Raw genomic sequence first — 13,776 nt, 5'->3', positions numbered from 1 at the left:
CATGACTTTATCCTACTAATAACTATTGGTTATGTAGCTACAACCTGGTATAGTTTGTTCCTCTGTGCCATAGAGCTCCATTGAGTACAAAACTATTACATCAATTTAGTCATTCCCTCATCCACCGACTCGGTGCCATAAAATATTCACTACAGCAGCAATTCACAACTAAAAACAGCTCCCTACAAACCCCAAACCAACACATTGTTGGATTCAATCTTTTCAAAAACTTAAGGTAAAGTACTGCCTTTAGGCACTTTCTCACCTGATGCCTCACTAGCACATAAACTCTAATATACATGACACAAACAGACTTCGTAATAATGCATGACCTCCAGATCCAAGCACATATCCTGCAGAGTGCACATTCAAGGTCAAAGTGTGAAAAGCAACAAGTCAGAGAAAGACGTGAGCTTCCTGACTGCAGGGCAGCAAAACTAATGTTGCTCTCATAACAAGATGCTTAAAGGCAGCGATCACAATGCAAGATAAGGTATAAGGTGAGGTATAAAATGTCCTCCCATATGTCGTCAGTTTTCCCTCTCTTGAGGTATCTCCTCCCCATGCACATCCGCTATCCTTTATCTATCCTTCAATCACGCAGGACTCTCTCCCCTTTCCAGCCTGTTATCTTTTTCTCCCACTCATTTCATCCAGAACACTTTCCTTTCTTTCATCCTCTTTCCATCTCGCTTCCTATTCCTCCCACCTCTCTTCTTCCTCCTCTTCCTCCCTGCCTGCCTCTCTCTGTCTTTTGGACATTTCTCTTAGTTCTTTCTATATCCCTTCAGCCTGCCTCTCCACCCCCTTTTCCCCCTCTTTCCCCTGTGATGAATGAGTCTGTCTGCTGGGTGCAGTTCATATTTACTGAGCAGGGGAGCGCACACTGTCAGTCTCTCGCGCCCTCCACATCTCTATCCCTCTGCTAAAGAGACAGAGAGAGCAAGAGGTTACAGTGGGATGAGAGGAGGAGGGAGGCCGTGGTCAAGAGATCCACTCCAGGAGTCACCACGACAGCGGCTGGCTTGGTGCAGAACACATTAGTCTTGACCAGCATAGTTTCTCAGTGCTAGCATTAGAGGTGGTTGAGGGAGAGAGAAATCTTCCTTACCTCTTGACCAACCTGTCAATGTGGTGATACTAATAGGGAATAAACAGTGTCTTTCCATCCCTTTGTGTGTAACTCGGCAGCCCACTCTCAGCACTCAATGCAACACAATTTAATGGTGTTTTCTCTCTCCTTCCTTTGTGTGAGCCATGCTTTTAGGCACATTTGGACTTGAGAGGGAGAGAATGTAAGAGCCGCTACCAGCTGCAGCTTACCAAAGGCCCACAAAATACCCAGTTTCATCTACGCCCACACACACCAGTGTGTTGCGGGGAGTCAAACGGTGTGTTTTGACCCATGTTTTGACCCCTTCATGAATAAGAGGAGTGGATGTGGGCCTGCCGGAGCCCAAAGGGACAGGCCAAGAGCCGTTGCAAAGCCCTGCAGAGCCACCATGTCTTCCCACACACTGACCTCCGAGGCCAGCCAACACCAAAACCACCGTAGCGTGACGACACCAGTGACACCAAGCGCCAACGCACACAATGTGTTCCTCTGCCAAATTGACAAAATATAGACAGTAAATACAAGGAAAATTGGATAGCTCAAATTACATCACAAAAAGAAAATCCCCTCAACTGGACTTTATAAGATTCAGTATGGGGTAATTTAATTCTCAGACTGCAACATAAAACACTACCAACTGCCTGTCAAAGGGGGCAGATTGAAAATGTTCTTGCCATTTGATTTTGGGGCAGGGAAGGCTAAATAAATGTAGGGTTTTATGTTTTGATTTGTGGATGATTCACAGTAGACTATCAGCCACCGTAGTGTATCTTTATCTGCGCTGATTAAACATAATGTCGCTGTAAACATTCATATCATGTAGCTGTATGTCAGAATGGACGGAGGAGAGTGAAAAAGAATCAGGGGAAAATAGGCGCAGGAGAGGAAAAGAGTGGAATGCTGCAAAGAGGAAAGGAAAGCATCACGCCATAATCATCTGAATATTAGGGAAAATTGGACACGGGAAAGGAGAAAATTGGAGATGGGAAAGATTTCTGAGGAGCAGAGAAAAAGCCTGAATGCATCAAATGTGGAAACAATGACCAGTATCAAAACGGCTGAAACAAATGTAGGCCCCTCTGGATAAATCACTGCTGTAAAATATCCTTTAGGAGGTTCTAAAAGCCATCGTCAGCAGACAAATGACAGGGTCAGAGGTCTTAGACAGGGAGCACTATCAGCTGGAACAACACTGTTTATGATGGAGGAGATATGATGTTGCTCTACGATGAGACATAAAAAAATATTTTCTATATACAACACTGACCACAGGCTTATTCCACATCATAGTTGTAACAAACTGCCCGAACTTCTGAGTGAGAGACATCTCCTGAGCTCGCCTATTCCCTGAAGCATCCTTTCCACAGCTATCCATTTCCCCCTGGTGCCTCAAGAGAGGAACTACTGCTGCTTCACCGCGGCCTTTCAGGGAGAATTCATCGGTCGACTCATCTGCTCCAAGGCTGATGTAGGCCTCAAACTGTGATGTATCCGGCTATCACCCACCAGACGATGAGATACATACACACACTGCATGGAAAGGGTAAACAGTAACACCTTTATTTGTCAGGATGCATTCTCTGCCGCCCGGTGTTTGTGTGTGGCGCAGCATCCCCCCCACACACACACCCTCCTCATCCCCAGATCATATTTGTCCATCTGCCTGCCACGCCGATGGAACATTCCAAAAACTGCTGCTGTGCAATCTATCTCAATTTTCCAAATCTATTAACTTTCTTTGTGCGGCTTGCCTCTCCTCGAGCCCGATCTTTAAAAACCGTGGTTGTTCAACAATTATGATAACTGCAACAGGGGGAATTAGAGAATCCACCCATTCATCTCTCTGCCCCTCCTCCGCACAGACATGACGCGGCTAAATGAAAAATGGACACGCTTTAAGAAGTATTGATTCCAGCTTTAAACAAAGGTACAGTCAATATTATTTACTACTAAATATATCTTTGTTATCTGTGCTGGAGTCGTAGTTACTGCTCTGTCCTCGTAATTGCGGACATAAAAATAATAGACCAATTCCCACTGAATTGACCGAGACAGGTTCGGTTGTGGCCCTTGTCCTAGTGATGCATATCCTGGGTGTAAATGAATGTGTGAGCAAGATTTTCCTTTGATGACTGCCTTACTAAAGGCAAATATATATTCTGCTCCGAACAGGAAATAAAATGCAAGAGACACAGTGGGATAAAAAATAAAATAAAATTGCAATGTTTTTCAAAGGTAACATGAAACACTGAAAAGGCAATTCATCTTCTTTCTATTATTGCTTTTCATGCATTTTAGAAATCGTGTTTTCCTCTTCAGTTATGTCATATAGAATTTTTTTTTCAGGCTTTTCTTCTTAGATATTTCCTGAGCCCCCTGGGGTACCTTTTCTTTTGTGGAAAATAGTTTTTTTGTTTGTTTGTTTTTTTAATAATACACATGTAATATTTTTGCACACCACCACCACACCAGACTTCCTGTCTGTTGTTCATGTTTGCACAGACACACTCATCTTTTTACTCATCTGTATAATTTATTGACAATTTTCAGAATACAATTTTCCAAAGCTAAAAAGTAGTACAGGATAATGTGGCTGCAACTAAACAAACATTAGTACCATACCAGTGTATAAAACAAGGAATAAAACAAACAGCTACTGAACCATCAATGAAGTTTCTTCACGTTCTTACCTTCAGAACGTGCAAACTGGCTTGCTTAGCCCACAATCACCACATTGGTACATTTTTAGAGGGAACCTCGGGAGATATTTCCAATTATTCTTGCTGATAAAGCTCTAATCACATTCTGTACAACTAAAGGCTTCCCCCTTTTAAATGGAGGTTTGTGTTTGCTTAAAGATCCCCTCAGTGCAAAGGTCTTCCCACATTAACAGCATGTCTAAGTATGCATAAAGGTGTTTATACTGATCTCAGAGGATTCTTTTTGCACACCTCACACTCATATGGCCAGATCTCCAGTACAAATTATTATGTTTGCGGATTATACTGCTGTCTGCCAGCACCTTTCCACACTCTTTACAGACATGAGGCTTTTCACCAGTGGGTTGAAACATGTGCTTCCACAGGCAGGTAATGTATATCAATATTTGCCACCCTCCTGACAATTTGTAACTACTGAAAGGGATTTGAGTGTTACATATTCAGGATGAGAAAAATTTGGTTTTGGTTTCCTTATCAACACACTAATGATGGCCCTGTCCCCAAGGCTTACAGAAACTCCTTCTAGAGCAGAAAAGGTGTCCCTTGAAGATATGAACTTTAACAGTGATACTAGGTTCTTCATATAATCAAAGCTGCGCGACCAGATTGGGCATGTGTGGAGTTTCTTGGGCAGAGCAGAAGGATGGGGCCCATTTCTTATGGACTTTGAGCTGCAATGGGGGAAGTAGCATTGCACAGGGGGAAGTTAATATCTGGAGTGATATCTTGAGGACACTTGTCTAACCATATCATAGCGCTGATCCTGGTGATGACACTTGACATACTGCTGCAGGAAGCCAGACTCAGAGAAGGAGTGTGGAGACGGGTGAAACTCAGGAGTCGTCTGCAAACACAAAACTGAAGAGAGAATAAGAGGGTACCAGCGAATAACTTGCCATTTAATGGACTCAGAATTTCAAAAATAAGTATTAATTAACGAATATATGGTAAAACACCAGGGAGTGGGCACCCCAGTTACTCATCTTGAAGAGTGAGTCCTTACTGCAGTGACTCAAGTTCGATTCCAGCCTGGGTCCATTAGGACTGTCATTCCCTCTTTCTCCTGCGCCCTTCCCTGTTTCTCTGCAGCTGCCATGAATATAATGAAGCACAAATATTACAAAATAAATCAAAAAACACAACCATACACACACGTAGGGAGCTGGGGAACAAATATTACAAAAAACACCTTTGATCCATATTTAAGTATAAGTCCCTTTCAGTTATCATCTTTGGCCAGTAGATAAACATCTAACCAAACTGGAAAAATACAGTTTTATTGTAAGTATGGCATACTGCATATTCTTGCTATTTCATATTATTATGCACCTTGGCATATCTGTCAGATTATGTCAGTGACTTGTAAGTGTCATTAACAGCGTGTGGGTATGTCTCCCACAAAACAAGCAGCAAAAGATGTATTAAATATCCCTTCTGTTGTAAAGTACCTGGCTATTTATAAAATAAAGCAATGTTCATTTTCAATTTGGGGAAAATAGGTGAGGTTGCCTACCTGTTCTGTATTCACATGAAACTTAAAAATCTTGGGATGATGAAATGATGAAGATGAGGTTCTTAAATTCTGAAGAATTTTCCAGTAATTCAGTTCTGATTTTTAACAGGGCAACAACGAGAAGAGTAGAGTAGTAGTTCAGTAGAGTCTAATGCAACAAAGACCGGGAGGAATTCTTGTTTTTTGGGTCAATAACAGTTAATTAACCCAGTCTGTGACCCTGCTGCAACTTCTATCTCTAGCAACTATAAAGTTTAGTCGTCTTAGTCAAAGAACCTTTCAAAAGCAGAGAATATCACAAGAAGAAAATCAAATAAACCACATGGTTCATGCTGAATCTCCACTGTACTAATCACTGCACTGTACTTTACAATGACCGCTTGTGAGGACGCATGCACCACAACCCATCTCTGTTTAGCAAAACAGATTTACATGAGCTCTTGAGCAAGTTGCCCATTTTTAGTAGTGATGAAACAGTTGAGGAGAAGTGACATTTGAGAAAGCGATTGACCAGGTATTGATGACCAACAGTATGTATGAATTCGCTCTGGTTTCACACGAGGTCACAGCAGGCTACTGTATGTGCCATGTGTCATTGACAGAGTGTATTTGAAACTTCATAGTTTCAGGTATGCAGAGATCAATTTGTGACACCAAGAAATGAAGCAAAAATAGCAGAAATTGCTTATTTATCTGCCAGAGATTAGCCATTTATTAACTTAGAACTTATACTTACTTATATAGTGAAGGAACAAGTCAGTGATGTTATAAACAACATGTTTTAGATATCGTTACCAGTATTAATTAGGTGTTTTTTAAACAAACAACAACAAAAAAAACATTCATGTGGGTTCAATAATCAATTAAAATTGTTAACAATAATTGCATCCTGAAGACAAATTTGTCCTGCTCCCAGCATAAATTCATATTCTAATGAGTAAAAGTGAGCTTGAAAAAACTCTTCAATGAGGCAGCTAGAGCACTGAGGAGGATTAGTAAAAGATTAGATGTGAGGTGGCTTACTTGTGTTGCTTTCCACTGCCTCAGCTTGTGGTGTCTCCTCATAGTGTCCAGTTAAGCATGGCTCCATCTCTCCCTTAACAAACGCCTCCAGGCCTTCGAAGTCCCAATTCCCAAACTTTGTTACATGGCAGATTTCATGTGTCTCAGGGTCTGCTGGCTCCTCTTTGACTTGTTTACAGTTAATATCATTTCAGCTCATGCTCTCCTGTTCATTTTTCAACTCTTCCTACATGGTGCAGTGCTGTTTTTAGGGCATCCTTGTCCTGTTTTTGCATACCTGATTGTGTTAATAACGGTGTGTCCTTCATTGGGCTGACAGGTGTTCTTTTTAGGCACCAAGCTGCCCTTTTGGTGCATTTCATTTTGCTTTTCAGGGGATTTTCTCTCAGTCTTCAACGCTTTCCTTTGAGGGCATCCTCATTTTTCACACCTGATCATGTTGTTAATAACTGTCCTTTATTGGGCTGTAAGGTATTATGTAATGCTGTCAATTTTTGGCTGTCGTCTTCTCCTTTTGGTAGTTTGACCTGCGTCAACTATAGTTCGGTTTGTGGACTGACCACATGACTTGGGAGAACAGATCATTCCGCTGGACAAAGATAGCTGTTCCTCATCCCCAGGTATGTTTTCAGTCTTTGGTCCCCCTTTGAGTGAGTGGATCCTCATCTTATCCACTACAGGAGTTCTCTCCTCAGTGTGTGCAGTCTTTTCAGGATCCTGAAGTCCTGTCTTGGCAGACTGGGTCATCTTACCTGCTGCCTCCCTCGTCAGCAGAGGAGAAATTCTCTGGAGACAGAGAAGACAGAAGCTAATGTAAGCTTGCCAAAACACCAGCTACTATGCAAATAAGAAAATAAGGAAATTAGGGTTCTTTGTGTTGCCCATTTTCTAGTTAAATTTACACTAGATTATACAACATTTCATGTTTTCATCATCATGCCATTACATCTCGTGCAATAATACTTGTTTCTTCAATATTAAATTCCTATCTTCTTGTATCAAGTCCATGCATATACAGTACACATTTTTCTTCTTTGTGCAATACTGAAAAACACTGTACTCTCTTGTATAGAACATATATATGCAGAGTTTAGATTTTTATTTTCTATGTTATTCCTCTCTATGTTTTTATACTTCTGATACTACTGCTGCTACCTGTAACTCCCAAATTTCCCCTATGGGGAAGTAATAAAATATCTTATTTTATGTAGAACACCAGTTTAGAATTGACTCTGACTACATATAATCTGTTCCCTGTAATGGCAGAATAAATATTTACTTTGCTAATGATGTTTGACTTAAGTTCTGTGTAAACACACTGAGGCTGTTGCTGTGTCACTTAAATCAAATGTTGTTTGTGAATAGAAATCACAGCCTCTCATAGCAGACTGATGCGTCCTCACATCATCCCTTCCTTGGTGTGGCTTGCAGAAATTACGTAAATGCCACTAGAGGTCTCTGTATCTGATGTTTTATGTTGCTGTAAGCTTGCTTTGGAGGCCACAGAATACTGCATTGTTACTTCTGCTAAAATCATTGTAATGTTTCTATAAGACAATACATTACAATGCATTCAGCTATGAAGGCCCCTCTCCCATAAGTGTGAACTAAATGTATTTCTATGTAATTAAAATGTGTCACTTCCCCTGAATTCATTTTAAATACAGAGAGGTTATTGATTTTATGACAAACTGAAGAGGCCAATTCAAAGTAAACATATGATGCACGACCACATACTAGGCCACACAATGATAACCTTAGATTTGTTTGCCAGTAAAGCACATGAATTACATATATTCCTGAAAACTGTTCTTTGAACTGTAATATTGACAGCAACTGACAAACAGAGTCAAATTCCTCAATAAAGCTGACTGTGATGCATATAGATATTTTTTCCTCTTTATTTTGTAAGAGCAGTTGTGTGCGTGTTGATTGAGAATGCAGAATTTGAATTCATTGGTCTGGTATATCTATTATTCAGCAGATAAGAAATTGTTTTTGAAAAGTAAATGTCAGTTTGTATAAAGCTCATGCTGATTCTGTAAACTGATGTGTAAAGAATAAAAGTGCTCTTACGTGATTTACTGACTTCCCTTAGCCCACCTGTCTACTGTAACATCAGCCAAAGGGAATGAGAAAACTGGACTTACTTGAGAACCACGTGTTCTGGCGTTCCTTGAATCGGGTAGGTTGGGTAGAGTTTAAGGTAACATCATGCTGTGTTTCCGCTGTACCAACACTTTAAACGTAAACTTAAAACTTGGTCCAAGAAGACAAGACTTTCCTTCAACCTGATTCTAACGGCTAGCTGAATGGTGCAGGTTTGTTGTTAGCTACGTTAGCGCTAGCTTGCGTTCGTACTGCATCAGCCTCAGTAGCTTCGTCTCAGTTAACTCAGTTAGTGACATGGTGAAGCCTGCTCAGGTTGAAATGTTTGGACCCAAAACTCACTGGTTTACTAACTCGAAAAGACCTCAGACTCTGACGAGTCGTTCGCTGTTAGCTGATTTTAAGACAGCGCACAAAAAAACTATGCTAACTCAATGCGCGCGCAACTTCAACCTTCAACCGCTTCCTCTGCCCGCTAAAAATAAGGGCAAGCGCGTTTTGTGTATTTGCGTGCCCCCCGCGGGCGGAGTTCTACGTTGGGAGTGAAGGAAATTCCTAATGTTTACTCTTCACGGTTGTCAAGCTAAAATTATGAATCCTACTCCTAAGCGCTGCCCCAGGTCTGACTTTTAAAAAATAAACAAATAAAACGCAACACATACTGATATTATGTCAGTTATGATGTCGACTGTTATTCTTATTATTTTTGTACAAGCAGTTCTCCAGTTTTCATTTTCTGGTGAAATATGGCCATCCTTATTGTAGGCATTTTACACTTTTGCAGTGACTTAACACGCAGTTTCATCACACACAGTGTTCATGCATTCATCAAACAATTTATTACATATTTACCAATAACACAACACTTATATGTGTGTGTGTGTGTGTGTGTGTGTGTGTGTGTGTGTGTGTGTGTGTGTGTGTGTGTGTGTGTGTGTGTGTGTGTGTGTGTGTGGATGTGGGTTAATCCATGATCTTAATGTCCTACTGAACTCTGCTGCCTCACAGTCCTTAAGCTTCCATTATAATAGTGTCTTGCAAAACCAGTTAGGCCTACCACTGGGAATAAAATAAAATAAAACACAAGGCCCGAGATAGTGCTGTAAAAAAGTTCCATGCAGTGTGAGTTCATGTGTTCATTTCACTTCACCTAATAAGTTAAAAGTCATCTGAGTCAAGAAGGTTACATAAAGTTCATATAAATAATTATATACAGATGAATTTTTTAGAAAAATGTAGTACTAGATGTATACAGCTCCTGTTATTACCACTTTAAATCAGCCTAGCAGCTAGCTTATTTACAGTCCTCTCCAGAAACCTCAGCGACATTTAGCCACGTGCCCAGAAAGATGATGAGAGCGCGCAAACCTGCGGAGGCAGTTGGGGCAGGAATATGGCTTCTCCCCTGTGTGAGTTAACATGTGTGTTTTCAAATGGCCTGACAGGCGAAAGCTTTTCCCACATTGTTGACATGTGTAGGGACGCAGGTTAGTGTGACTCCTCCTGTGCTTCCCTAAATCACCAGAGGAGGTGTAACGGCGGTGGCAGTCAGGACATTCAAAGGGCTTTTCCCCAGAGTGTATCCTCTTATGCTTCACCAAGTCGCCAGACTGCGTAAAACTCTTGTCGCACTCAGTGCATTTGTAGGGTCTCTCGCCGGTGTGGGTGCGTTGGTGGTTTCGCAGATGTGAAAGGCGAATGAACCTTTTGCCGCAGACTGTGCAGTGGTAAGGCCTTTCTCCAGTGTGTGTCCGCAGGTGTATTTTCAAAGCCCCCAGATCTCCGATCTTCAGCCCACAGTCCCCGCACTGGTGGGCTTTCTCACTGGTGTGGACTTTGGAGTGAACCCTCAGGTTTCTCTGCGTGTTAAAGTTCTTCCCGCACACATTGCAGTGGAAGGGTTTCTCACTAGAATGCGTCCTCAGGTGGTGATCCAGACTTGACTTGAATCCAAACTCCTTTCCACATTCAGAGCAAGAATATTCCTTCTTTCCAGAGTGTGTGGTTAAGTGGCTCTTGAGGTGATGTGCTCTTAAAAAGGCCTTCCCGCACACCTGACATTTGTGCGGCTTCTCCCCTGTGTGTATTTTCATGTGTTGCCTCCAACCACTGCGCTCCACGAACCTCCGGCCACAATCCTTGCAGACAAACGGACGGTCACCTGTGTGCGTGCGCATGTGATCCTCCAGGCTTTGAGGTGTGCAAAGCTTCTTGCCACATTCCGGACACTGCACACCAGTGTCCAGACAGACTGGCTTATCCTCATGTTCTGTGTTATCCGGTTCATGACACAAATGTGGTCCCTGACCCCAGGTAGCTTTGAAACTCTTCCCACAGTCCGCGCAGCTGAGATGCCCTCCTCTGGTTACCACAGACATGTTGTGCCATCGCTGGCAGTGATTCTTCAGATTCTTCAGGTACTGGAAGCTGCGTGCACAGGTTGGACAGGGGTGGAGCCTCCGGGGAGGGGCAGAAGGGTGGACCTCACGTACATGGACCCTAAGGTGAACTTTGGAGTTAAAGGTGCTGCTGCAGACAGTGCAGGTGTGTTTAGGGATGAGGCTTAGTGTGCGGCTTGAAAGGCATTTTTTCAGCTTGGCGAGATACTGTTTCTGATGGACCCACTTAACGTGCTTCTCCAAGAAGTCCAAGTCAGTAAAGGAGACAGTGCAGTGAGGACAGGGGAAAAACTCAGCTGATGACTCTAAGTAGGACAGAAAGACACACAGAAAGCAGAGCACAATTTTTTAAAAAAAGGACAAATTTATGATTTACACTTCTTCGTTACAAAGACAATCGAAACTATATTGATTTTAAGTTATCAGCTGCTATTTTTGACAGCCTAAACACCAACGGATATGGATTAATATAGTTTTTATTTTATATTTTAATTATATTTTGTTTAATAACAACATGTTGTGAATTTTGGAAATGCTCTGTTTTCAATAAACTTTGACTTTTGTACTTCAGAGCGCTCTGGACTTATTGGAAACTGGATCAGACAAGTCAGAAATAATCCAGTGCAGCCGCCACTGGAATCGAATTCTACAAATCATGTAGCACTGCTAATACCAGCATAGCCTCATCTTTATCTGCAACTGTCAAAAAAAACAGACGTTCTCCATAAACGACTGCCCCCTACCTGTGCAGACATCCTCCCTCTCCTCTGCCTCCTCTTCACTGTCTCTCTCCTCTTTAATCCACGACTCTGACTCCTCCTTGACAGCAGCTTCAGTGAATTCATATTCTGGCTGATGTCCAGAGTCACACTCCTCCTTTATGTGTGCCTGCTGATGGGGAACATCTGACCTGAATGTCACAGTGTCAGGCTTAGTGTCTAGGTCTCCATTGTGCTCCTCACTGATCGCCTGTGAATGCGGTTCCTCCTTGATTTGGATGTTAAGTCCATCTCCATTGATGTAAACTTCATGAGAGCCTTCCTCTAACTCAGATTCAGTTTTAACCGTGACCACATTTTGCTGTTTCTCTCCTCTCTTTGCTTTGTTTTGCAAGGACTTCTTCTTGGCAGATTTCACCTTCATGTTGTCAGCATTAGGACTGCATCTCTGTAGTGTGCTGTGGACCAGAGGAACACATTGCTGAGGTGAAGATATTAGAAGTATGGTGGCCGAATGAGATAAATGTATGCAAACAGACAAAATACAAGCAAATTAAGAAAACATGTTCATCAATTTGAGAACACGTGTGCAGAATTTCGAACACGTGCTGAAAATGCAGAACAACACGACAAAAGTGCTGCAAAGACACAACAAAACCAAACACAGAAAACGCATTGCAAATACACAAAACAACAAGTGTTTCCAGAGGACACTTAAAGGTACTGAATATGGAGCGCTCATGCTTATTGTTGCCATGGTTTGTAACTCGTGAAGGTATTAAAGTCAGTACGTGTGTCATCCGTTTATGTTGCAGACTTCTGCTACTGCTCTACTCGGCACATGCTGAAAGTGATGACTGCATGCACCTTGCAGGACCTTACCTAATATGTGTTTATGACACATATTAACCTTTACTATTCTACCACCACTGAGCGACGGCCTGTAGCCTGCATGATAATCATAGCATAGGCAACAGAAGGCCAAGCACTGTAATGCCAAAGTGAGAACTTCGGCTAGTGTTTCAAAGGCTGCACATCAGTATCACATTTTTTTAAGGAGGAGATTTTTTGACCTGTACATTGCCTCCACTTCCTCACCACCACTAATGAAGGAGAGGATGATCAGGTTTTGCTCCTGATGTTGGACTCTAGGAGTCACATTAAAGTGACTCAGTTACTAAAACCTGACGGGCTACGTTTTGGAAAGACATCCAGCTTTGGTTACTGTACTCTCACCACATCATGCAGTAATTATCTGGCATGTATTAAGTGAATAACGAAGCTGTTGAGCATGTCAAAATACATAGATATAAAGACAGGGTTTACATTTAACAGGAGTCTGCAGGCTATGTGGAGATGCTGTGGGGTCACTGTGTACAGTGGGACGGGTTTGCAAGTCTCACGGCAAACCGGATTGGCCTTAATAGTGTCTTTACCCCTTCCATTATAATGGGATTTATTTGAACTGAGAACTGAGAGCTGAGATAAGTCGTTTTCTCGAGATAAATTGTGTCGTTATCTCGAGAAATTGACCTAACAAGATAATCACCCCGTTATAATATTGTCATCTTGAATAGCGAATTTATTATTTCGTCATTAAGATAAATGAAAACACGGCCGTTCTCGGCTTCCGTACGCTTGTGCATTTGGTTGTGCTGTGTGTATTTGGAGCGCGTTAATGTATTTGCAGCATGTGTTGACTGATGAAGACGTATATTAATTTACTTGTATTCTGTCTGTTTGCATATTTTCTAAATTTGCCGTGGTTCCAGCTCTCTCGGCCAGCGCATAGAAGGCAAAGACAGCTATCTTAAGTACAAGCCAGTGTAAGCAATATAAAAATAAACAAGCGCTAAAAACCCTTTCTGTCATCTAACGTTAGCATCATAGCTAATCTACAGCAGCGGCAGCATTAGCGTAGCAGCAGTGCTAGCAGTTGGTGGCTCAGTTAACGCTACAGCAGTTTTCTCGGAGCTATGCATCTGTCAACGTCATTCAGCTTTTATCTGCAATAAGGGAAAGACTCACCTTTTGTAATTTATGAGATTCAGGCAATTATGCTTTTAAATATATACGATAAAGTTTCCTACCTGGCTGTTTTACTTGCATTAGTGTGCAGCAATAATAACACCGGAAGATTACGTCACTTCCTTTGGTTCTGGCCAACCAGCTCAGACCA

At 41.9% G+C, this 13,776-nt stretch overlaps 1 protein-coding gene across 2 annotated transcripts; it reads right to left on the bottom strand.

The window, feature by feature from the left end:
• Positions 1-9,149: 9,149 nt before the first annotated feature.
• On the bottom strand, positions 9,150-13,742 carry LOC139333269 (zinc finger protein 436). 2 transcript variants are annotated; one of them, XM_070965535.1, is made up of 3 exons: positions 13,688-13,739; positions 11,622-12,055; positions 9,150-11,183 (listed from the first exon to the last, which is right to left on the bottom strand). In XM_070965535.1, the coding sequence occupies exons 2-3, from the start codon at positions 12,019-12,021 to the stop codon at positions 9,799-9,801; spliced, it is 1,785 nt and encodes a 594-aa protein (XP_070821636.1). In that variant the 5' UTR covers positions 12,022-12,055; positions 13,688-13,739; the 3' UTR covers positions 9,150-9,798. The 2 variants fall into 2 exon arrangements, with proteins under 2 accessions (XP_070821636.1, XP_070821635.1); XM_070965534.1 differs by having other exon boundaries at positions 9,298-11,183; positions 13,626-13,742.
• Positions 13,743-13,776: the final 34 nt, after the last annotated feature.

Source organism: Chaetodon trifascialis, chromosome 7 (assembly GCF_039877785.1).
Source record: "Chaetodon trifascialis isolate fChaTrf1 chromosome 7, fChaTrf1.hap1, whole genome shotgun sequence".
Lineage (NCBI taxonomy): Eukaryota > Metazoa > Chordata > Actinopteri > Chaetodontiformes > Chaetodontidae > Chaetodon > Chaetodon trifascialis.
Note: the sequence above shows the minus strand (reverse complement) of the source record. Positions and strands in the feature narration are given on the sequence as shown.